This window comes from Marmota marmota, unplaced genomic scaffold (genome assembly GCF_001458135.2).
Source record: "Marmota marmota marmota unplaced genomic scaffold, marMar, whole genome shotgun sequence".
NCBI lineage: Eukaryota > Metazoa > Chordata > Mammalia > Rodentia > Sciuridae > Marmota > Marmota marmota.
Genome location: NW_025999905.1, coordinates 12,295,402 through 12,319,541, shown reverse-complemented (window position 1 = coordinate 12,319,541; position 24,140 = coordinate 12,295,402). Strand labels below are relative to the sequence as shown.

Genomic DNA, 24,140 nt, shown 5'->3' with positions numbered 1-24,140 from the left:
AGGTTATGTTCCACCACTTGCTGACACCATTATGTGCCACCACCAGTCCAAAGCAATGTGAGCAACTTATCATGGACTAGAACCCCCAAAACTAGGAGCTAAAATAATCCTTTGTCTTTATAATTTGATTATTTCAGTATTTGTTATAGTGACAGAAAGGTGACTAATATACTATGTGACTGGGCATCTACACTTTTCTGGGATCCAGTTTCCATGTGCATAAACTGATAGAAATAGCAGTAGCTGCCTCTCACACTGATAGTGGGGATAAGTGGGTGAATGCATAAAGGCTTTCACCTGTCTTTCCATAATTACCAAGCCCAAACTAAAGTTGAGTGGGGGGTTCTATCCTTTTGTCACTCTGCTTGGCATCCACAGCTATGAAGGGGAGTGACTACAGGTGAGGGACTGATTCCTTAGTACCTCCATTTTCTCATTTATAAGACACAAGTAAAGCAGTAGCTCCAACTCACTGGGGTGCTGAGTGCTGTTACATGAAAGTTAAGGGACAGACATCACACACTGATCAATAAAAGACATGTTTTAACAAAAGACGCTAAATAAGAGACATTACTACATATGCTAGATGTGGTCCTTGGATTTGCCTTAATGGACACATCTCACTTATTAACTCCTCATAACGATCCCTCAGGTGTTTGAATTTGTGGTACTTGCCCAAAATGGTACCAAGTGTAGCCATATACTCTACTTAATGAAGTAAGTAGACATCACAGTAGGAAATATTTGGTTTAATGCTGTCTATTGTTTGCATTAGTTGTTATTATTATTTGTCTCCCCCTAAACAGTGAGGTAATGGAAATTTTCAGGGACACTATAAGTCCCCAATGTAGAAACTCTACTTTATCAGATCCATACTGTTAGATGGCTGAACCCACAAATAACATGAAAAAGCAAGGGAATAAATTTTCCCAAACAAATCAAGATACTCCAATAACAGAATCCATTGGACAACACAGTGGAAGAAATGTCACAGAGGGAGTTTAGAATGTACATAGTTAAATTAATCTGAGAAGTAAAGGATGGTATAAAAAATAAAATCAGAGAAAAAATCCAGGAAGTGAAAGATTACTTCAATAAAGAGGCAGAGTTTCTCGGGGGGGGGGGGGGGGAAAGCAGAAATCCTTGAAATGAAAAAAACAATAAATCAAATTAAAAATTCAACGGAAAGCATCATCAACAGACTAGACCACTTGGAAAACAGAATCTCAAGCAATGAGGACAAAATACATAATCTTAAAAACAGAGTTAATCACATAGAGAAGATGTTAAGAAACCATGAACAGAAGTTGCAAGAACTATGGGATAACATGAAAAGACCAAATTTAAGATTTATAGGGGTAAATGAAGGCACAGAGATATTAACCAAAGGAATGCACAATCGTTTCAATGAAATAATATCAGAAAATTTCCCAAACCTAAAGAATAAAATGGAAAATCAAATACAACAGACTTACAGGACCCCATATGTACAAAATTACAATAGATCCATACCAAGGCACATTATAATGAAAATGCCTAACATATAGAATAAGGATATATTTTAAAGGCCTCTAGAGAAAAAATATAGACTATGTTTAGCGGGAAAACAATTTGTGTCTCAGCTAATTTCTCAACCCAGACTCTCAAAGCTAGGAGGTCCTGGAATAACCTATACCAAGCTCTGAAAGAAAATAGATGCCAACCAAGAATCCCATATTGAACAAAATTAAGTTTCAGATTTTAAGATGAAATAAAAACCTTCCATGATAAACAAAAGTTAAAAAAAAATCGCAACTAAAAAGCTTGCACTACAGAACACTCTCAACAAAAAAAAATATTCAATGAAGAAGAAATGAAAAAAAAAAGTGAAAACTAGCAAAGGGAGGAATTACACTAAAGGAATAGTTAATAAAGGAGAAACTAATTCAAATAAAAAACTAGAAATAAGCCCAAATGACCAGGAATACAAATCATATCTCAATAATAACCTTGAACATCAATGGCCTAAATTAATCAATCAAAACACACAGACTGGCAGTCTGGATTAAAAACAAGACCCACCAATATGCTCTCTCTAAGAGAGTCACCTCATAGGCAAAGGTGTCCGCAAATTGAATGTGAAAGGATGGGAAAAAACATATCACTCACATTGACAGTGTAAACAGGGGTTTCTACCCTCATATCAGATAAAGTGGACTTCAAAGCCAAGGTTAATTAGAAGGGACAAAGAAGGACATTTCATACATGCTTAAGGGAATTGTATGTCAACAAAGCATAACAATTGTAAATATTTATGCCCCCCAAAATGCAGTATCTGTGTACATCAGACAAACCCTTATTAATTTCAAGAATCAAATAGACCACAATACAATAATGCTGAGTAACTTTAACATGCCTCTGTCACCACCAGATAAATCCTCCAAACAAAAACTAAACAAAGAAACTATAGAAGTCAAAAATATAATCGATAATTTAGACTTAACAGACATATATAGAATATTTCATCCATTAATGACTGAATACACTTCCTTCTCAGCAGCACACAGATCCTTCTCTAATATAGACCATGTTATATAAGCTATCACATATGTTGCCATACATTTGTAATATTACCTTAAACTATTTTTAGCATCTGTTGGGTTATTTTGATAGCTTCCTTTCCATTAATATTAATTTTTGTGTTCTTTCTATTTTCTTGATTAGATTTTTTTATTTTTATCAAATTTTACCTGTATTATTTCTTCTCTATTTCATATATTTCTGATCCTACTCTTATTTTTTCCTTCCCATCACATAATTTGATTGAAAATAATTTGATTGTTATTCTAGCTTCCTTCTGATACAAGTACTTTAAGTTATAAATGTTCATCTGAGTACTGTTTCATCCCACAGATCCTATACTTTAAGCTCGTATTATCACTTAATTCAAAGCATTTTAAATTTTCTTTTCTTGTGCTTTCTTCCTTGACCTCTGAGAGACTTATAAGTGTGTCATTTAATTTTGAAATAGTCGACTTGTGGGGATGGGGTTTTATATATCTTATGGTGATTGATTTCTTTCTTTTTTTTTTTTTTTGTGCTAGGAATTAACTCAAGGGCATTCAACCACTGAAACGCATCCAGATCCCTATTTTGTATTTTATTTAGAGGAAGGGTCTTACTGAGTTGCTTAGCGCTTCACTATTGCTGAGGCTGGCTTAGAATTTGAGGTCCTCCTGCCTCAGCCTCCCAAACTGCTGCGATTACAGGCACACACCACCATGCCCGGCTAAGGTGATTGATTTCTAATGTAATAAGTCATGCAGGAAACACAACCTGCATGATTTCAAATTAAAAATAAAAAGTAATGGAATGCTTTTTATATTGATTGTATTGCTTACATTACATGTCGAACTGATTAAATTGCATACTTCAAATATGTGTATTTTATTGCACTTCAATTTTCCCTCAATAAAGCTATGACAAAAAATTAAAAAATAAGTAAGTAGAGTATCTTAGGAGAGAGACAAATAACATGCAAGCAATCTGATAGTAGAGATTTAGTTAGAGCTGAAAAGTTTAAAGCAAACAATTTCTTGGGTAAATATGATTTAATCAGAACACCTGAATTAATTAGAATATTTCTTTCCATAAATTTTCAAGTCAAATTTGAATTTTATTGGGCTACCTTTCCGAACTTTCATTTATCCTATTTCAGAGGTGCACTAAAAATCGTCAGGCTCCTCTGAGCCTGTGATAAGAAATTTCTGCCTATAACCTTTGCATTCCATGAAAAAGAAATCCAGATGAATATTGTTTGCAGAGATCATTTCCTGGCTACTTTTCTGAGGACATGAAAAGCATTCAAATTAGGTTTCAAAAAATAATGGTAGAAATATTCTCATGGCATTTATGATTTCAAATAGCAAATTCAGCAAGCTGAAGTCAGACATTTCGCTAGTCTTGCTGTTGCTATTACTATTGTTACTGGGGATTAAATATGGGGGATTCTACCATCAAGCTATAGCCTCAACCCTTTTTAAAATTTTTAAGAAATTTTGAGACAGAGTCTCACTAAGTAGCTGAGGATGGCCTTGAACTTGTGATCCTCCTGCCTTATCCTCTCCAATAGCTGGGATTACAAGAAAAAAATATATATATATTTTTATATATATTATATATTAAGTGCCTGGCTCAAAACAAATGATCAGTGAATTAGCATTTTTATAGTATGTGTTCAAGACACAAAAGCCCAGAAACAGGAAAAGAGCAGAGATTTAGTTAGAGCTGAAAAGTTTAAAGCAAACAGTTTATTTTTTTTAAAACACTTTCTGAAATTAAAGAAGCTATTCTTGGTCATGGAGCTACAAAACATTAACACATTTCTTTACTAAAAGATTACAATTATTCCCTTAAGTGGAACTCGATCTGATATCAATATTAGTTATATATATCATTGACAATGTTAAAAATGCCTCTATCAGATGAAAAAAATCCCCTGAAATAAATATAATAACTTTATAAACGTTTGTTAACTCACATAGCAAAGTTATGGATAAAATTAGTTCAATATGTTCCCAAACTCTCTTTATCAGCAATTCTAGAAAAAATGTGTGTAATTCATGGTAAAAGTAAAGTTCCCTAAACAAGTATACTAAAAGTCCAGCACATCTTTAAAAAAATGCTGGAGAAGAGGCACAGTGTTGACTATTTGCATTGCAAGGAAACGTAAGTGTACAACAATGCCTAACATGCCTCTGCCGACCTGCCTCATCATCTAAGATGCTGATCCACTTGGCAACTAGTCTATCCCAACACACTGTAAGGAGAGGCATGAGCTCTGGAGCCAGCAGTAGGGAATTATAAGGAGGTATGTGGGAGAAAAATGAAGACTCATTGACCATAGAGTGATGGGGCACAGGAGAAGCCCTGTGGAAAATGAAACATTAGGCCTAATCTAGGGAGTACTGGTGAATACATTGTATGCACTTGTACATACCATAAGGATAAGGTAGGCTCTTGTCTATTTGAATCCCTCTATTCAGTATCAAGAGTCATATCAACATCTGAAAATCCCATTGATGAGGTTCGCTGGATGACCTCCACATTCTTGCTCCCTGGTCTCTTTTCAGTGTGACTGAAGGTCATTGTGCTATTCTTGGTTTCTACCAAGGGTGGGGTGAATGGTTTCTGGGAGGGCTCTGACAAAGGATGGGAATAACCCTGGAGGAGCTGGGTGGGGAGACAGGATGAAATTCTAGGCCCTTAGCTTCTACACTATTAACAATTTTAAATTAACATCTACCATCTCAGAAGCAATGCCGTACTTGAAACTGTCATTTTAACCAGACAAATTATAGAACTACATTATTACTCAAGCTTTATATTCTGGCATTTAATCTTGCAGAAAAAGCAGTGGAAAATATAATTTATTCAATAGTGTAATACCATTTGCCAATAACCATGTACAAATATGAAAAAGGTGTAAAGAGAAGTTACTTTAAATTATATCTTGTTATATAATTTACATCAGCCAAATCATCTGATTTATAGTTCCATGAGTCAAGAGTTTAAGAGTGGACACTAGCATTTAGAAGTGACTCCAAAGACATGGTTTCCCTATATCTTCTTCTTTTTGGTTGAGACATTGACAAAGTGGTTAAGAGTAAAGATTTTAAAATAAAATTTGAGATGGACCCTGCCCCAGATTTGCAATTACTAAGTTTTAAGCTGTCCGTCCTCAGGCAACTTTTACTTAACTTTTCTGACCCTCAATAATTCTCTTTGTAAAAGGACGATAATATGACCACCCTATAGAGTTGTTCAGATAAATTTAACACTATATGAAAAAAGTTTGCTATGGTGCTTTCAATTAATACATACTCAAAAACAGTAATTTCTGTTACTCCGGGGTTCACATTGATCTTCATGAAATAGCTACGTGTACAAGACTAGAATTTTAGCCTCAATAATTTAGACATACAAAAGATGTTTTATTAATTATTTCTCCTCATAAATAAAAGAACCAGAGTGTTGGACCAAGAAGCTTGGATCCTGCTCAACACTACTGGTATTGGCTTGGAGATAAAGCCAAGAATCAAAGCAATTGATTACTTGTTTAACTAATAAAAAGTTTGAAATTTCTTCAGAATAGACAAACAGGAGAGAAAGAGGATCATTTCAAAACAAGCAGGTAACTATGCCTAGAGTCAGGATCAAGGTAGCTTTAGATATAGGGGCTGTAGAGAAGTTGCACATATTATATGTATAAATAAATACACGGCCAAGGAAAACATCAAAATGTTTTAGCTTCTTTTGGTTTAGGGATGCATCCCTAGAAAAGAAAGGAATGAGAATTCTTAGGAAGAGGATCCTTTAAAACACAGACCTGAGATAACTGAAATAAGAAGATTCCATGTTATTAACAAGCACATTCCTTTTTGGATTCCTCAATCTCACCCGTGAGTGACAAGTGGAAAGGTCATTTCTTAAACAGGTGAAAAGATGACGAAGAAGGTAAAAGAAGTTCACAATAGTTCGTCCAATTTCCTGACATGGCAAACCCCAAACACTGTCTAAAATTCCACCAGAATTGCAATTTACTTCTTTAAGGTTATCTATGACATGAGATAAATCGAAAGTTACAACATCATTTTTTCTTTTCTCTTTCCCTCACTGCCTATCTTCTTCTTTTTCTTTTTCTTTCTTTCTTTCTTTTTTTTTTTTTTTTTTGCTTAAGCAATCCTCCCTGGAGAGGCATCACCATCCTTTCAAATACACTTATGAAGAGATGACTTCAGTAACTTGGCAAAACTTCAAAAGAGTATTGCAATTTGAGAATAATGCCATTGTTACTTCTCCTTTTCTTAAAAAAAAAAAAGCTTCTCTTTGTCTCAATAAAATGGCTCCTCCTGTCTCCTTCTCTACTCCCAATAAGTAAATAAGAATTCTACCTCAGATGAAAAGAGGTTAAACAGAAGAAAAGATAGATAAGAAGTGACTACAAAGAAGCAGGCAGGTCTGCCAAAGTGAAAGGAGCCTGGGTAGAAGAGAATTCGCAAAGGGAAAGGCTGTGTTGGGATAACTCCAAATTCCAAATCTTAGATATCCAAGGGTCGGACTTGTTTTGTCTGGTCATACATTCGTACCCCTTGACTTTCAACCTGTCTGGTAGAATGTTCTAGATTAACTAATGACCTATTTAAAGTTTATATATGGGAACCCCACAAATTTAAACATAGTTCATTCGCTTCTACTACTACATTTCCCAAACTATGGGCAAGGTGCCTTCAAGCACCACAGCATACACCACAGAAGTGGGCAAAATGTTTCAAAATTCCAAGGGCATCAATATAGTGGTGGCATCTGTCAAGTAGACATAAACTACTAGCTGGAGGTAGGTCACAGTTTTTCAGGCCTTACATCAGACCTTGGCCAAGGTGGTCAACACAAATATCAACATGGAACTGGAAATTAGTTTGGCAATATCCATTCTGATGACAAAGTTTAGGAAATTCCTGTTCATGGGTAACTTGTTAAAAATGACATAAATATAGATCTATATATTCTATTCAATCGAGTGTAATGTTTTTAACTGATTGCTAAGTTGTCAGGCACAAGTAGGTAAGGTATTTATATCTAGGTTCTTAACTAAGCTTCTTTCGGCCTAAGGGTGCTGTAGGAAAAACCTCCCACACACCAGTACCCATGAACTGGGACAGTTTTACAGTTTCTGTTATAACATTTTCAAGAATGTATAAATAGGTGTCAACATCAGAAATAAATGATGCTTTGTTGTCCATTTTTTGTATCTACAATAGACTAATGCTGGGGAAGTTGTGGCACTAAAAGACTGCACTTAAACATAGGATTCAAAGCTTATACTACCCCTCAGGAAGCAACTTAGGCACCTGCTGATCTAAGAAGTGGCCCTACACAAAGATGAGTGTCAGAGGGAAGAAGTGACATACAGACTGGAGTAATCTCCTTGTTTAGCTGTTTCATTTTCCTGGTCTCTGTTTAGCTTCTACCTACTGTACTATGAAGATTCCTTCAGCCAACCGCATTTCATGAGCACTCCTTAGTATGTTTGCAGATAGCAAACATGTATCACCAGTAAAAAGTAAAGACATGTTTTTTTTTCTTTAAATAAACTACATAAAAAGGAAGCTCTTGTATCCCTTTTATTCTTTAAGTATTATACAGTTGCTTGCAGCTCATCAACGAGTCACTACTAGATGCTGTCAAAATAGTTAAGCCATATATTTAATTGGGCAACATTTATAGACTATATGGTTTCATACGTCCTCTTTCCTGGCTTATCTTGGTTCTGTGTCTTGCTTCTTTATTTGCTGGCACAAGAACAGCTGAGTTGCCAATTTAAATTTGTACTTTAATTCAAAGAGTCATAGCTGTGGAGGAGCTCTTGCTACATTACCATGGTTGTCGATTTGACGTAGACATTGTTTTTCAGATGGCAGTTTCCGTCATTCGGCACCACGATGCCTGCCAATTTGCTATCAAGAGCAAGATGAGATGTCTGATCTGTCATCACCAGCAGCAATCTTTTAGCTTCTTTTCGCCATCCAATGTGACTCTTAAAATAAACATGTAATTAGATCTTGTACAATAACATGGATCTGGACTGTGGTCTTTGCCTCAAGTAAAGGATATGTTTGAGTTGACAAACATGAAGTCAGGCTAGAATGATGTGCCCATGTACAATGCTGCTTCATAAATAGCATTCACGTTTATTTCTCTAGCCTCTGTGTCACCACAGTCATTGGACCACACTTAGTTCCTGGCTAGAGATTGCTAGTTTCCACTGGAGAAAGAAAAAGCCAAGTTACAAGGCAAGGCCATAGCGTGGTGTGAATGGGACCATAGGCCATCTATAATTTCTTGGAGTGTGAAGCAGGGAAAAGCAGCTTCATGTACACAAGTTATTCTTTCCTTTGTATATGCATGTCCCTCTCCCAATTTAGCCCCTCTGTAACATTGAGTAACAATGAGTAACACTGGGGACCATAAGAGGAGAAAGTATTCTTCTGTACTATGTTTTCACTCCATAAATCAAAGACAAAATAAAAACGTTGATTCTTGGAACATGTGGCATCTGAGCACTAAAACACACAACGATGCAACTTCTCACCTCACAGACAGCTGCCTGAAGCATGGCGTCGAACCCTCCTTCGGGAGTGTCTATGTTTCCAGAGATCTTTTGTCTGTGAACTGCTTTTTCAAACTCAGTGATGTTTTCTGTCAAAGACAGCACATGGATGTACCCATGGGGAGGCATACAGTCCAAATTGTAGTCACTACATGGGAAAAGAAGAAGTGCAAAGTCTGTTTTGCTTTGCTTCATAAAGTTTCAGAATACTAATAACAGTAAAATTTGTGGAGATGGTAGGAGATGGAAGTAGAATCTTTTTGCCAGAGAAATTTTAAAACTCAAAAATCTATCAAATTAGATACAAGTTTAACATTGGTGAACATTTCCTTGTGAGCAGGAAATAGAGTTATAAGGTTTGATGTTCAAAAAAACAAAAAGGTTTAATTTTTTTTAATGTAGGACAACTAAGGGCTTTTGATATGCTGTGAATTCCTAAGAGGAGCATAAGAATTTTCAGTAATTTCCTATCAGAGTTTGCCACTGATAACTTTGCAAACATCAATGACAAGGAAGAGAGAGGAGGGGAATACATTCTTCTATAATATGTTCTCACTTGAGAAATCAAAGAAAATGTAAAAATCCTAAATTCTTTGAGAGTGCTGAGAAATATGTTTGGGGAAATATTTTTGGAAATTTAGTTGAAATATCATATTATTTTTAGTAGGGGATAGGAAAAGTAGCAGAATACAACAGTCACTAATATGGCATTATGTAAAAATGTGAGTGTGTAACCGATGTAATTCTGCAATTTGTATTTGGGGTAAAAATGGGAGTTCATAACCCACTTGAATCAAATGTATGAAATATGATATGTCATGAGCTTTGTAATGTTTTGAACAACCAATAAAAAAAATAAACAGAAGAAAAAAACAACAACATTGCACTAATTTTTAAAGTGGTGCTTGTTGTTGATTATTGATGAGCTATCAAAATTCATTAAAACTGTTTTGACAATCCGGTGATATCTCAGAAAGTAAGAACCACTCCTCAGGGTTATTCACCTTCAAGGAGAGACTCAGGAAGCTTCATTAGGAGATAAATCAGCCCTCCTCTGGTCAAATAGATAACAGAGTTATTTTGGTACATTGGAATGTGCAGTGTATGATGAGTTGAGCAATTATAAAAATAGGACATGTATCAAAATAAAATGACTTCTGAAACAAGAACTATACAGATTTATTTCTCTGAATACTCAGCAGGCCAAAGGTATTATGTATGAGAACTTGTAACTTAGGTAAGTTCTCTTTTCACGCTAAGCATGTACTCTGTGGAATCCAAATCGCAAAATGATAAGAAAAAAGTCTCAGACATCAATTCCATCCTTTGACGCCTTTCTGTGGGGTAACTGAACTTTCTTTGAGGTCATGTAAGAAGGAACATAATTAAACCCAATCACCACAGCGATAGTCAGATAGATGAACTACTGGTAAGAAAAAGACTGTAAAATGTGTCAAACCTTAATTTCACCAATGTGGAACAGTCAGAAAGGAGAAATACAGAATATCCAGACAGGTAATCTATATGCGAAAGCATGATTATTGGAAATTAATGCAAAGTGACTAATAAAAAGTAAAGGTTTTTTTTGTGGTGATAAATACTGGATGAATAATATTTGAAGAAATAACAAATTTAAAACCCAAGGGACAAATAAAAGTTTCAAATAGGAACAAACTTCTTCCTGAAAATTTTTTTATTCTTACTTAATAATAAAAAATTATAAATTTTGCCAAGTTCTTCATATGGAAATAAACAAATGAGATTTTACAAGGAAAAATACATTTAATATTAACAACATCAAGCATTAGATACCTGCATTGATTATGAATCCTTTCAGGGTGGACACTAATGTATGGTGAAACAGTTTTGTCCACATATGAGCCAAATCCAAGGCGGAAGTCACGGGAGAAAAATGCCATTTTTCTAGATAAATCATTTCCAACGGAGTTTAATTTTTCTATGTTATTGTGCATCGATGCTGATACATCAACCAGATAGTAAAGATCCACAGGATATTTCTTCAGAGGATGAATTTTCAGCATAAAATTAGCTTCAGCTCCTAATTCAAAGAAAGAAAATGATGATATAGTCTTCATTTTACATATCTCAGGATATGCTGTCAATAATTTAGTTGCATTTTAGCTCCATGAACAATTATCACAAATTTGCATATTATGAAGTTTAGAATATGCTTGAATAGTTATAAGGCACTTCAAAAATCAATCTATTAGACTCCAAATTCTACAATGCATTTCTCACAATTCTATAGGCTTGACAAAGATGATAACAAATAGACCAGCTCAATATAATGTAACAGGATATGACCACACAAACCTATGTGGCCTATTGCCCTCAGTAGCTAAATAAGCTCAGTGTCTCAAGAGGGTGTAGATGGCTATGCTTATGGAATGATTTGAGGCAAACCAGAAAGATAACTTAAGATGATTGGATGATGCAGGTGTAAATTCATTCTTTTGAGTTAAGGCATATTTATATATGAGATGAGAAACTTTTGTATGAACAGTATGTTAAACTTTTCAAAATAATAAGTATTTCATCATGAATTAATTAATAAAGTTCTTCTCATCAGTTAGTGAATGAGACAGTGTCCTAAAGAATCATACCCAGTGGTACCAAGTTGAAGACCTGGAAGATGTCCACCTAACACATAATAGGGGTTAAATAAATACATACTGGAGAGGGATCACTGAGGTGAGGCTTTGGCCTTGATAGAAATATAAGTGGGTGTGAGAAGAGAGTCACCCCAAGGAGAAATGGGGAGTGATTCCCAAGGACAACTCTCTGTAATGTTTAATTTAGTTCTCTGTTACANCCCTCACTTCCTCTTGTATCTACTTTTGTATAACTCTGAGGGTCTCCTTCCATTTCCATGCAATTTTCCCTTCTCTTTCCCTTTCCCTCCATCTCTCATCCCTATTTAATGTTAATCTTCTTCTCATGCTCTTCGAACCTACTCTGTTCTTAGTTACTCTCCTTATATCAAAGAAGACATTTGGCATTTGTTTTTTAGGGATTAGCTAGCTTCACTTAGCATAATCTGCTCTAATGCCATCCATTTCCTGTAAATTCTATGATTTTGTCATTTTTTAATGCAGAGTAATACTCCATTGGTAGACAGGTATTCTTATTAAAGGAATCCCCAGATTGACCAAACCTTAATGAATTTAAAGTAGCAGTATTTTCTTTTAAATCATTTCACGAATCAAATGTTTTCAAAGGAATTCCAAATAGTAAGGTTTACGGGCATATAATAATAATTATGGGAAAAGGGGACAATTGATTCATTTTCTGTATGTACAGGAAACCCCTTTAGTGTAATGCTCCTAGTGTTGTAGCTCAAGAGTTTGGAAGGAGAAATCAGGTTTGTGTAGTCCAGCCCAGCCCATTCCCTCACCAATTCCCTTTAGATTCTGAGCTGTCTCCAGAGAACATTTATTCTACTCAGTTTTGGGACTTCTTATGAACAAGCCTGTTCCTGTGAAGTGTTCTGCAATTTGGGTGGAGAAATTAAATTTAGGAGAATATTAGAAACTGGTATTCAGGGCCAGATTAATGAGAAATAGCACAACTGTGAAGCTTAGTTTGTGGGACTTGAACTTGAATATATAACAAAGGGCCTTGCACTTTAATGTGTAGTCAGGATTTATTTTTAATTTTTTTTAAATTTACTTATTTTTATATTGAGGATTATATTGCTTAACCACCAAGCCATGTCCCCAGACTTTTCTATTTTTATTTTTTAATTTTAAGACAGGGCCCCCCTAAGTTGCTGAGTCTGGCTTTGAACTTTTGATTCTTCTGCCTCAGCCTCCTTATCAGCTAGGATTACAGGTTATGCACCATCATGCATGGTGTGTGGTCAGGATTTTTCAAAAAGGTAGAAATGGTTTAGTTGATTTTTTTTAACTGTTGGTTTAGGTGTCTTGCTGAAGGCCTGAGGCACTGGCCACGTGGTAATTTTATCTTGGTGAATCACTGCAGTTTATGGTGACTGCCTAAACATGAATGGCTGTTTGTTTTCAAAGAGGTGTTACTACATGCAACAGATATTCAATATACTGCACAGAGGTCTCAAAGGTGTGGGTTGGTGACTTTAGCAGAAAGGAGGAGTCTGTACAGTCTCAGCAAAGGGACAGTCCTTGGAGTCCTGTGCTATTCAGAGCATTCCAACCAACTGCTAGCCACATGGGGACCTCAGCAAATGCCATCTGTTAATGGTCTAGGAAGCAAACCCTGTCTTTTTGGCCTCAGAAAGAAGAAGCTATAAGGAAGTCTTATCAAATGCTCAGGATTTAAGGGTGTTGGTTTCTGTGGCTTGATTTTAGATTACATAGATACTAGACTTCACATAGGTGCCCTGGTCAGCCAAACTCTTCAGTGTGGACTGAAAGCTCAATAAGATGAGCTTTCAAGATAAGAATGAGAAAAGAGAATCTTTCCATACACAGGCCTTTTAGTCATTGCTAGAGAGGGCAGTAATTGCTACTTTTACATGGCAAGGCTCCTGAATTTCCTGTAACATTCTGGCTGTAAGTAGTCAGCTTAAGGTAGTTAGCTCTAGATAGGTTGACCCCAAACCCCACTTTGTTTGTTAAGAAGGAAATTGAAGAGGTCAAACTTGGATTACCACATCTTGCCTGGGAGCTTAAAACATTCCCCACAATGTGCTCTCAAGCTGGCCTTAGATTGGATAATTATATATGAGGGAGAAAAGTCTTGATGACATGTTTTGTAGGCATTAGTATTCCACTGTAAGAGGCAGCAGAAGTACCTATTCATGGCAGGGTGAATACTGTGGCCCTATGTAAAACACCAACATAGTTCACACTGGGGTACTACCAACACAGGGATCAAAGACCAGGTGACATTAGAGAAGGATTGAACATATTGGCACAGAAAGAAACATACCTCAAACTATGGCAATGTCTGTCTGCCACCATCATGAGGCTATTAAAGAAGACAGCAGTGCCTTAGATGCTACTCTGAGAGAGGAGCTATACAGAGCTGGACTGTGCTTGTGTATTTCACAAAACTGGCATAGATTAGCTGATAAAAGCAAGAAAAAAAAATTCACTATCCAGCTTCTAAACTACTGAGTTTCTGCCACAGTCTTTGGGAACTGCCTTTGAATTGGAATATGCACTCAATTCTGAGAACATAATTTAGTTTATGGAAACTACTACATGGCTTGGAATTGACTTGTTTTTGAAATGGGGTTGGTAAGGGCCGTCGATACGATAACCTGGTGCATCCAATTCACTATAAAATCTTCACAAAGTGAGACCTAATTCTCTGCAGTGAAACTGAAATTGCATTAAACTGTTTAAATCTTGATAGAATTATTTCATTCCAATAAAAGGCAAAAGTAAAAGTTTAACTGAAATAATAACCCAAGTCCCACCACAGCGTCAAGAATTCATCTGATATAAGGCAGATGAAAAAGTAGGGGATAACAAATTTGGGACTTAAATTTAAAAAAATTAACTCACATAGTCAGATATTTGATATCAGTCTTTGAATTTTCACTAAAGAATGTGAATGCTGGATAACTTTGAATTTTAACCTAAACAAATAAATTTAGTTGTCAAATTTCTAATTTCTTAGGAAGTTTGTAATGATGATTTTTTTTGTAATTTGTGGCATTTTAGAGTTTTGTTATTTGACTATATTAAACTTTTCATGTAGTCTCATTATGGAACCATTTATAAACTATATTGGACAAGGTCCATAGGCATAATATGGAACCATTTATAAACTATATTGGACAAGGTCCATAGGCATAATTTGAAATGAGAAATAGAGTGTGAAATCTGGAAATTATTTAATTGAAGAAGTGCTATAATTCATTTCAGGATGTTTAGGCAAATCTTTACTTCCCACCATGGGTCTCCAGTATTGTGATCAAAGAATCTATAGTTGGCATGGTATTGTGGCCACATGAAAAGAACAGCAGAACTGTCCTGATAGACCACTGCACTCTGCCATGAAAGAGCAATGACCTCAGGTCCATCGAATGCTTAAGGCTACATCCAATGGTTTAAAACAAAGAGACTGGGGATGTTGGGGAAGGAGGGGAAATAAGTGCTCCCATTCTTGATCTTTCTTCTACAAGAATAACCCTTCTTCTAAACACTCATGTCTCCTTATGGGTAATATTTGATTTACAAGGTGACTTTATCCAAAGAATGATATTAATTTTCCATATTCCATATTCAATATCTTTCCATTATTTAAAACTATCAAGAGTATTCCATATCAGACATTACTGAATAGTTATATTCATCTGGAATTCTTATGTAAATAAGGATAAACTTGATCTGAAATGTCTCTCTAAATATTTTCAGTCGTAAGGTATGATGGGTTAATATTTAGATTGAATTTTAATAGCAGATATAAGTCAATATGTCCTTTTAATTATAGTTGCTCTTGTTATTTTAGGGGTTTGGGAAGCTGAAAAAGAAGAGTAATAATTATTTATGTTTCTGGGATCTTCTTTTTACCAATCTCACAAAGTACCAAGTAACTTCTACAATAAAGATTGAGATTCTGGCAATGACTAAGTTGTGTACTTGTCCATGCTCATTGCTACCATGGTACAAATACATCCTAATTTTCAACTGTTTTCTATTTTTGTAAAGTAGATAAATGTTAAAAATCTATTTAGGTGTGTGTTTATGCCTATGTCTTTAAATTATCAACAGATTCTCCTGGATGTAGCACTATCTATTTTCCTTTTTTCCCCCATGGGATTTAAATCACAGTTTCTCACCAATTTTAGGACTTTTTTTTTCAATCATTAAACAGCCCATTCTTACCACTAAACATAGCTGAAGACTAGCTAAAGCCAACTATGAAGAAAGTAGTTATACCTGACTATAATTTGGGGCTAACCATGACATTTCCTCCTTGGTTTTTTTGTGTCTTTTTTTTTTCTTCTATGGATCTAGACTTCTAAATACAAGGTGGAATCAGGTTATTTATAATCTTTTAGCACAAACATATAGTGCTGACACATTTAGGGGCATTAGAGTAGAAATCTTGTAGCTTATTCTTGAGTCAATTTCCTTATTATTTATTGAGTTAAATATTTCAAATGAATTCCTACCGTATATCACAACATGAGAAGAGATTCCTATCCATTCCAGCCTTTCTTGGATTTTGCCTGGATTATTTCCCATAGTCTCTTCATTTGTCTTCCTCTAGAGTGTCTCGTTCATGCAGTCACAACACCAATGAGTCCATCTTTTTAAAACTGAAAATTGCTCTGTCATTCCCTGCTTAAAATTTTTCAGTAGCTCTCCATCAGATGGTTAATGTCCAAATGGCTAAACATGGTGTATTAAAGTGCCTCTGTAATCTTGATTCTATCTACATCTTTAGCAAAACAGAACTGCTTATAAGTGCCCACATACACACCACAAATATATATTCCTATTCCCTGTTTATGTTACTTCTTTTGCCTGTGGTGTCCTACCCTCCCTCTTTTTATGTAATTACTGTTTGGAGACACTGCTCAGTAATCTGCTCCTCCCTGGATTGGGGTTATCCCTCCCTGTGTTTCCATAACAACCAGATCATACAACCATTATAATGTTTACTATATAATTATGAGATTCCATACAGAACATCTTTATCTTCTTTAGTAGCTAAGAGCTACTGAACAAGATAGCTTGCATAGAATATTTAACAGTATTTGGTACATGGTAAATATACATGTGTTAGTAGTTATTACCATTACTACTACTAGACTCTAAACAAGAACATTGGGGTAAGAACTGTTTTCGTCTCAGAAGTCTTTGTGTTTGGCACATGCATAGTCTATAACTGTACAATGTAAAAGTCTTTTCCATGTTCTATAACTACATTGTGTTTGAAGTACTTTGGGGACACTATATCAAAAGGCCCAGAAAAGAAGCTAGTATCTAGAACTTCTTTCCTATAATGTAGGGAGAGTTTGGAGTTTTTTTAAGAGGAAAAATATCACCTGGCCCCAAAATGTTCACACTGCCACCTTTATTATTGCCAGGGAAGCTCCCTCCTCATCTCTTTTGAGATTTTAAAGGATCAGATCCTTATTTTCTTCAACGAACTTCAAAGGGGAGAAGTGAGTCTGTGACATAGAATGAGAAAAAGGACTTGGAGGAAAGTTGACGACCTACTTAGACATATTGCCAGTGACTGGTTTGAATAGCCCCAAGAAACAAAAGAGGTTAGAATATGTTCTAAACTACTCAATAATAATGTGAGCATCTCTGATGTTCTGGCTACAATAAACATTGTTGGACACTAAGAAAAGACAACTGAAGGGGGCTGGGGATGTGGCTCAAGCGGTAGTGCGCTCGCCTGGCATGCGTGCGGCCCGGGTTCGATCCTCAGCACCACATACAAAGATGTTGTGCCTGCCGAAAACTAAAAAATAAATATCAAAAAATTATCTCTCACTCCTTCTCTCTCTCTCTCTAAAAAAAAAAGAAAAGACAACTGAAAAAAATGTTCTGCATAAGATGAAATTGAAAAACCACAAGAAAATGTGGAAAACTGTAGGAGGAAGAAGAAGCCAAAGTTTACTCATTACATTTGAGCAGAGGAAGGAGAAGGCCTCTTGACACAGGATTGGGTTTAAAACAGAAAGACACAGTCTGGAGCACATTTCTGAATTTGGGGGAGAGAGAATTAAATGGGGATTTGTGCCAGGTTCAGGGAAATGTATGAGTTTCTGTTTTTGTGGAGAGGGAGGTTAACTTTGAAATTAAGAAAGAATAAAACATTCCAGATTTTTTTTAAAACATTAAATTTCCCTAAATTACAGAAATTTTCACCTTATAATATTAAAATAAATCAAGGTTGAAAATTTTCTTAAATCAGTAGAAGTCTAATCTTTATCACATATACAAGTATTATTTCTGAATTAAAATTAGAGAATTCCCTTCTCTCATTTTTCTTCCTAAAGTTTTAATCTCATTGTCCTTAGAGAACAACAACTAGAATCAATAGTTTATTTTTGTTATTATTTTTACATAAGATTGATATGTAAAAATAAGGTAAAGTTGAAGGAATTAAAAGTAAAAGAAAATGTCATTTTTTCAACCTCATTTAAAATACTCAATTTTAAATATAGTCCTATAAACTATAGATTCTTTGAGGACTCTAGTCAGTGTGTTATAATAAAAATATCCATAAAATTTTATAATAATGACTATGCTTCAGGTTTTGAATTTTTGTTGGATAAGAAGAAAGTGATAATCTATAAACAAATCAAAGTTAATACTGTGATAAACATTTTACATTTAGGTGTATGTTATATCAAGTCTTCAACTCTTATATGTCTCATCGTGGAAAAGACTTTTACATTGTACAGTTACATTTCTATCTGTAGGTAGTAAATTACAACTATCTATGCTATACTCCAAATCTGGTATGTCTCTGATGATAAGACTCATTATTTATACAAACATATTTCAACTTAATAAATACCTGTTATATATGAAGATTTTAATGTATAGTTCTGCTTTAAGGAGCTCAGAGCTTTGTTGGATAAATGATTTATACATATTAGACAATTAGGCTAATTTGTACACAGAAATTCAAATAGTAGTGGGACATGGAATAAAATCAAGCTTCATAGTGATTAGAATGGAATGGATGCCTATCTCCCCTTTCGTTCCCTTACTCCCCTGATCTCATCCATATTTCCTCCACTTGCCATCTCCCATGGATGTCTCTGACACTTTTCTATCTCTAACCCATTTCTCTTCCCTGAGCTTCAGCCTCACATGGTCCCATCTGAACAATGCACCAGGCCCTCCATACGGGGCTACATATCCTACCTTACCTAGTTGCTTGAGCCAGATCCCTGGAGTCCCTCACAGCTTAAGAATCACCAAACCTGTGGATTCCACTCTCCATCCTCCCTCAGTCCATCTAGCTTTCTCCTATCTCATTCTTATTATCATTATTTCTGTACAGCACTGAAGCCATTTCCCAACTTTTCAATTGGTAACCTATAGTCTGAGAAAAACTCAGACTCATTTATATCTTCAAAAGGGAAAAAGCCAAATTCATTACAATGTATAAATTTAATGTAACACACAAGTAGAAAAATGCAATTTAGTTTTCAAATCTCATATTTTCCAAAGGGCAAGCCATTTTAAGGATTTGGTTACATTCATTAGAGGCAAGTAATAAATAAACTTCATATATGATAGCTTGCTAAAAATTAGTATTTAATTAGAAAAATAATAATAATAATAAAAATTCGTATAGAGAGGTAGATCACACCAAAAACAGAGAGAGAGAGAGAGATAGTTAGTTAATAAGCTTAGGAAAGGTATTTGGAATTTTTAGTATTAGGAGAAAGGCAACAACAACAACAACAACAACAAAAAAAAACAGATAACGAGACTAGTAATATCTACTAAACTGAAGACATTAAAAAAATTGAAGAGGAAATGCTTACTCATGAACATCCAAACTAGAGCTCAAATATTCTTGTGAATCATATGATAATATACATTAAAAACCTAAATAAATTTACATACATTTGACTTAGTGTTATGGTTTGGATCTTAAATGTCCCCTAAAAGCCCACATGCTAAAGGCAGCCTGTGGTGCTATTGGGAGGTGGGGAAGCCTTGGCCTAGATAGAGGAAGTTAGGTCAGGGGCTATGCCCTTGAAGGAGACTGGGATTCCCTGCTCTTTCTTCTTTTTCTCTTTACTCTGTGGCCATCTTGATGTGACCAGGTTTTGTGCAACATGTTCTTCTGTCATAATTTCCTGCTTTGACCAAAAGCAACGGAGTGACCATGAACTGATATTTCCGACAACCATGAACCAAAATAAATTTTTCCTCACTTTAACTAATATTGTCCTTAGTCTCAGAGGTGAAACATGTATAAAAATGTAAATATAGTATATAAAATATAATTAAATAATAATGAGAATATAGTTAAAATGTAACCATTATAATTATATTAATATTAGTAGATATAATATATAAACTCTTGGTTATTATTCTCAACATATTTTAATGCATGTGTGTCAATTTCATTGAAGTAGTCACAAAACTGAAAATTTGGGGCCTACTGGGTTAAGTCAATTATCTCAGGTACTTCTTGACAGCGATGGAAAACCGATTGATACACCCACCAAATGTATTTCTATAAATGTATTCAGAAGAAATATGTTGTTATGTATCAAAACACACTAATAATAAGTTTCAATAAATATTTGTTTAAAATACATTTGAATTTGATTGAAATTGTCTGATATTTATGGATTTCCTTGATTTTTTTTTTTTTGTACCTGGGATTGAATTCAGGGGCTTGACCACTGAACCACATTCCCATCCCTATTTTGTATTTTATTTAGAGACAGGGTCTCACTGAGTTGCTTAGTGCCTCACTTTTGCTGAGGCTGGCTGTGAACCCTTGATCCTCCTGCCTTAGCCTCCCAGCCATTGAGATTATAGGCTTGCGCCACCATGCCTGGCATTGAATTTTGTTATATTTATAGAATATGTTTTTGAAGATCTGCCTTGGTTATATTATTTTCCTATTCAAGAATATAAAATTCTTTTCTATTTATTCATATCTTGCTTTACATAGTACAATGGATTCTGCCATATTTTTTTTGAAGTTTGTTCCTAGATAATTTACATTTAAGGGTTTTTCCTTTGAGTTCATCTTTTATCATCATAATTAATACTACATAGCAAATTGAGTTTGAATATTGTAAAAAACAACATGCCACAACAAAAAAAAGTTAATAGTTTTAGTTGATTTGTTTGGATTTTTCAGGTAGATACATAATGATAAGTTTGCTTGATTTTTACAAAATGCTTAAAACTCCTATTTGGTTTTCATATCTAATTATGTTTATGTAAAACTTCTAGAATAAATATGAATATATAATATAAAATATATATTCCTTAATGTATATTAAGGAAGTATTCTTTAATTTTAGTGCCAGGAATGGGAACTGAATTTTATTAAATGATTTTTCAGTAAATAAAGAGATAACAACACGTTTTATCTATTTTTACCAGACTGAGATTGCAAAAATACATCAATTCCAAAAATCAATTATCTTTGGTTTGTTACCTTAAGCTTATTTGTTTGATGATATTATTTTTAGCATATGTAGTCTAATTTATTTGCTAAAATTCCATTATGAACTTGATAGTGGGATAATACCAACCTTATAACAATTGAGAAGCTTCCAGGATGTACCTAAATTTACCTGTTTATACAACATAGGATAATATGTTTCTTGAAAGTTTGAATGTACATGAAATATTTATTACCATAAAAACATTCAGGCCTAATTTATATATAAATACATAAGGCATATATATTATATAAAATATGTTATAATAAATATAAGTAAATAATTATGTATTTATTGAAAAAGGTTAACACTTTTAAAAAATTTAAAAATTTTTACCATATATTTTATGCTTAATATTTTATTGTTCTCTTTTAAAATATTTGTTTCTGTGACTATAGATTACATAAATAGATTATTTTTTGTTGTCTTAATTAGATTTGCCAATAATTTACTTATTTTATTATTGGGTTTTAGCTGCTGGATTATACGACCATTTTGTATTTTTCTTTTTCTTTTACATTTCATTACTTTTTTAAAAATGTATGACCTCCTTACTCTTGTTTTTTTTTTATGGCTATTTTGTTTCTTGCTGTTTTTCTCTTTGTTTGGATACAAGTTCATCTTTACTTATTCTTTTTAAAAATTAGAGTATTTAATGTTTTGAATTTTCCTGACAACAACTTTAGTCACATTCATATATCTTAATGTTTTTTGTTACTGTTATTATTAGTCTATAACTAGAGTTTTGATTTATTCTGTAGTTGGGATTATTTAGAAGAAGTTTTTCTTAATTTTTATGTTATTTAATATTTATTTATCTTTTTGTATTGATTTCAAATTTTACTGCAGTGTGCTCAAAGATGTTGGCCTATAAAAATAGTTTTTGTTTATTGGAACTGAGTTTTCTTGTTTAAAATATGATTAATGTCTAAAAATATTCCGGGAGTTCATAACCAACTTGAATCTAATGTATGAAATATGATATGTCAAGAGCTTTATAATGTTTTGAACAACCAATAAAAAAAATTAAAAAAAGAAAATATTCCATGAACTTTATAAAATAGTATTCTATATGTCAAGTGTTATAGACTCAATTGTATTTGCACCAAATACATATGGTAAAGCTCTAATCCCCAATGTGATGATATTTGGAGATGGGCCTTTGGAAGATAATTAGGTTTAGTTAGGTGAGGTCATGACAGTGACCTTCTAAGAAGAGATACTAGACATTCTCTCTCCCTCTTTCTGACATGTGCCATGTGACACATCAAAAAGGTGGCCCACTGTAAGCCCTCTCCAGGAACCAAATCTGCTAGAACCTTGATGTTGGACTTCTAAGCCTTTTAGATTTGTAGCCAATCTAGAACTCTGAGACAATAAATTTCTGTTGTTTGTGCCACCCAGTGTATGGTATTGTTATGACAGCAAAATAGACTAAAGTGTCAAGTTTATTGATTATGTTTAATTGTTGAGCTGTATTATATAGTTCCTATGTACTTTATCTGCAAATATTACCAGTTGTATTTTAAAATTCTCTTAAAATGAGCACCTATTGAAAGAAAACGAAGAGTGGAAAGGCTAGAGGCTAGAATACTGGGAGAAAGATTTGTAGTAGAGATAAATATCAACAACTTGCCCTCAAATTCAAGTATGCTCTGGGGAACATGCCCAGACACACATCAGAAAGTCAAAATATAACTGAATGATGTGGATGTTACTGTTTGATGTTGATATAGCCTGAAAAAGGCAATTCCCTGGATTAAGACCCTGAAGTCTTTTATGGATGAACAGTAGAAAAGCCACCAGATGAGAATATTACTGGGGATATGGAAATGTTTAAGAAATTGGGGATTTTGGAAGGAGTTTAGGGGAAAACCTAGGTCAGTTTATATAGATTAGAAAACTGGGCTGATGAACCTTAGAATAACAGGAAGAAAAAAAAATCACTAAAGACCATTGAGCAACCATAGCATTAAAAGGCTGAATGTCAACAGAGCTCCATGTGAATATCTAAGGGAAGATTTTAATGAATATATTGAGTTAAAAACAGCACTTCATTTTTGTTTCTCTCCCTCTCTCTTTCTAAGAACTCAACCACACTTTTTTTTTTCAATTAAAGGTGGCAAGAGCTGCAATCTCTCTAACCTAATTACTTTCCTTTTTGTGTACATCCTTCTACCTTTCCAACTTTTGCTCATGTATGTCCATCCTGGGCTGTGTCATTGTTTTATCTGATGAAGAGCACAGTTTTAATTGGAAGCTGGGAACATGCCTAGGGCCAAGAGAGAAGTGGACTTTGTTTTTCTGGTAACCAAAGAGTCAGGAAGAAATATTGAGCATTTGGAATAGGATATGGAGTGTGTCAAGAATGATTATTCAAAAAATTAATGACAAGATATGACCATGCACACCAAAATAATGAAGTCTTGAAAGTAATTTCATACTGAGCTAAACCAATTTATCTAATTGAGTGGTGCATACTCATGTACCTTGACTTATCTGCTATATGTAGTTTGTATAGTGGAATTATCTGGAGGAAATGAATACTTTCCAGAAGCCTACAACACATGCAAACTGTGGTAAACTCTGTAATGGAAGGGGAAGTCCTGCAGAAGTATAGGAGCAAAGATATACATTAATGTCAAGGGTATTACAAAGCTGGTCAAGGTAATAATGATAATCATGGCTTCATGTTTTGTGTTGAAAAATTCATCCCAAAGGTTTTAGGTACTTAGTTTAACATCTGCTACTTAATCAATCAATCAATCCAGTAAACATTTATAGATTTTTTTACTATATACCAGCTCTCAGCTAAGAATGGAAGAATGAGTACAAATATATTTCCTTCTTGCAGGGGAGAAGGAA

The 24,140-nt window shown here is 34.4% G+C and overlaps 1 protein-coding gene across 3 annotated transcripts in view; it reads right to left on the bottom strand.

The window, feature by feature from the left end:
• The window catches only part of Itgb8 (integrin subunit beta 8), a 90,659-nt gene that overhangs the window by 25,241 nt on the left and 41,278 nt on the right, over window positions 1–24,140 (bottom strand). For all 3 annotated transcript variants that reach the window (XM_048799692.1, XM_048799691.1, XM_015498133.2), the window contains exons 4-6: window positions 10,961–11,207; window positions 9,131–9,296; window positions 8,417–8,575 (exon numbers count right to left, since the gene is read on the bottom strand). In XM_048799692.1, the coding sequence (XP_048655649.1) occupies window positions 8,417–8,575; window positions 9,131–9,296; window positions 10,961–11,207 (572 nt within the window). The remainder of the gene's footprint in view (window positions 1–8,416; window positions 8,576–9,130; window positions 9,297–10,960; window positions 11,208–24,140) is intronic.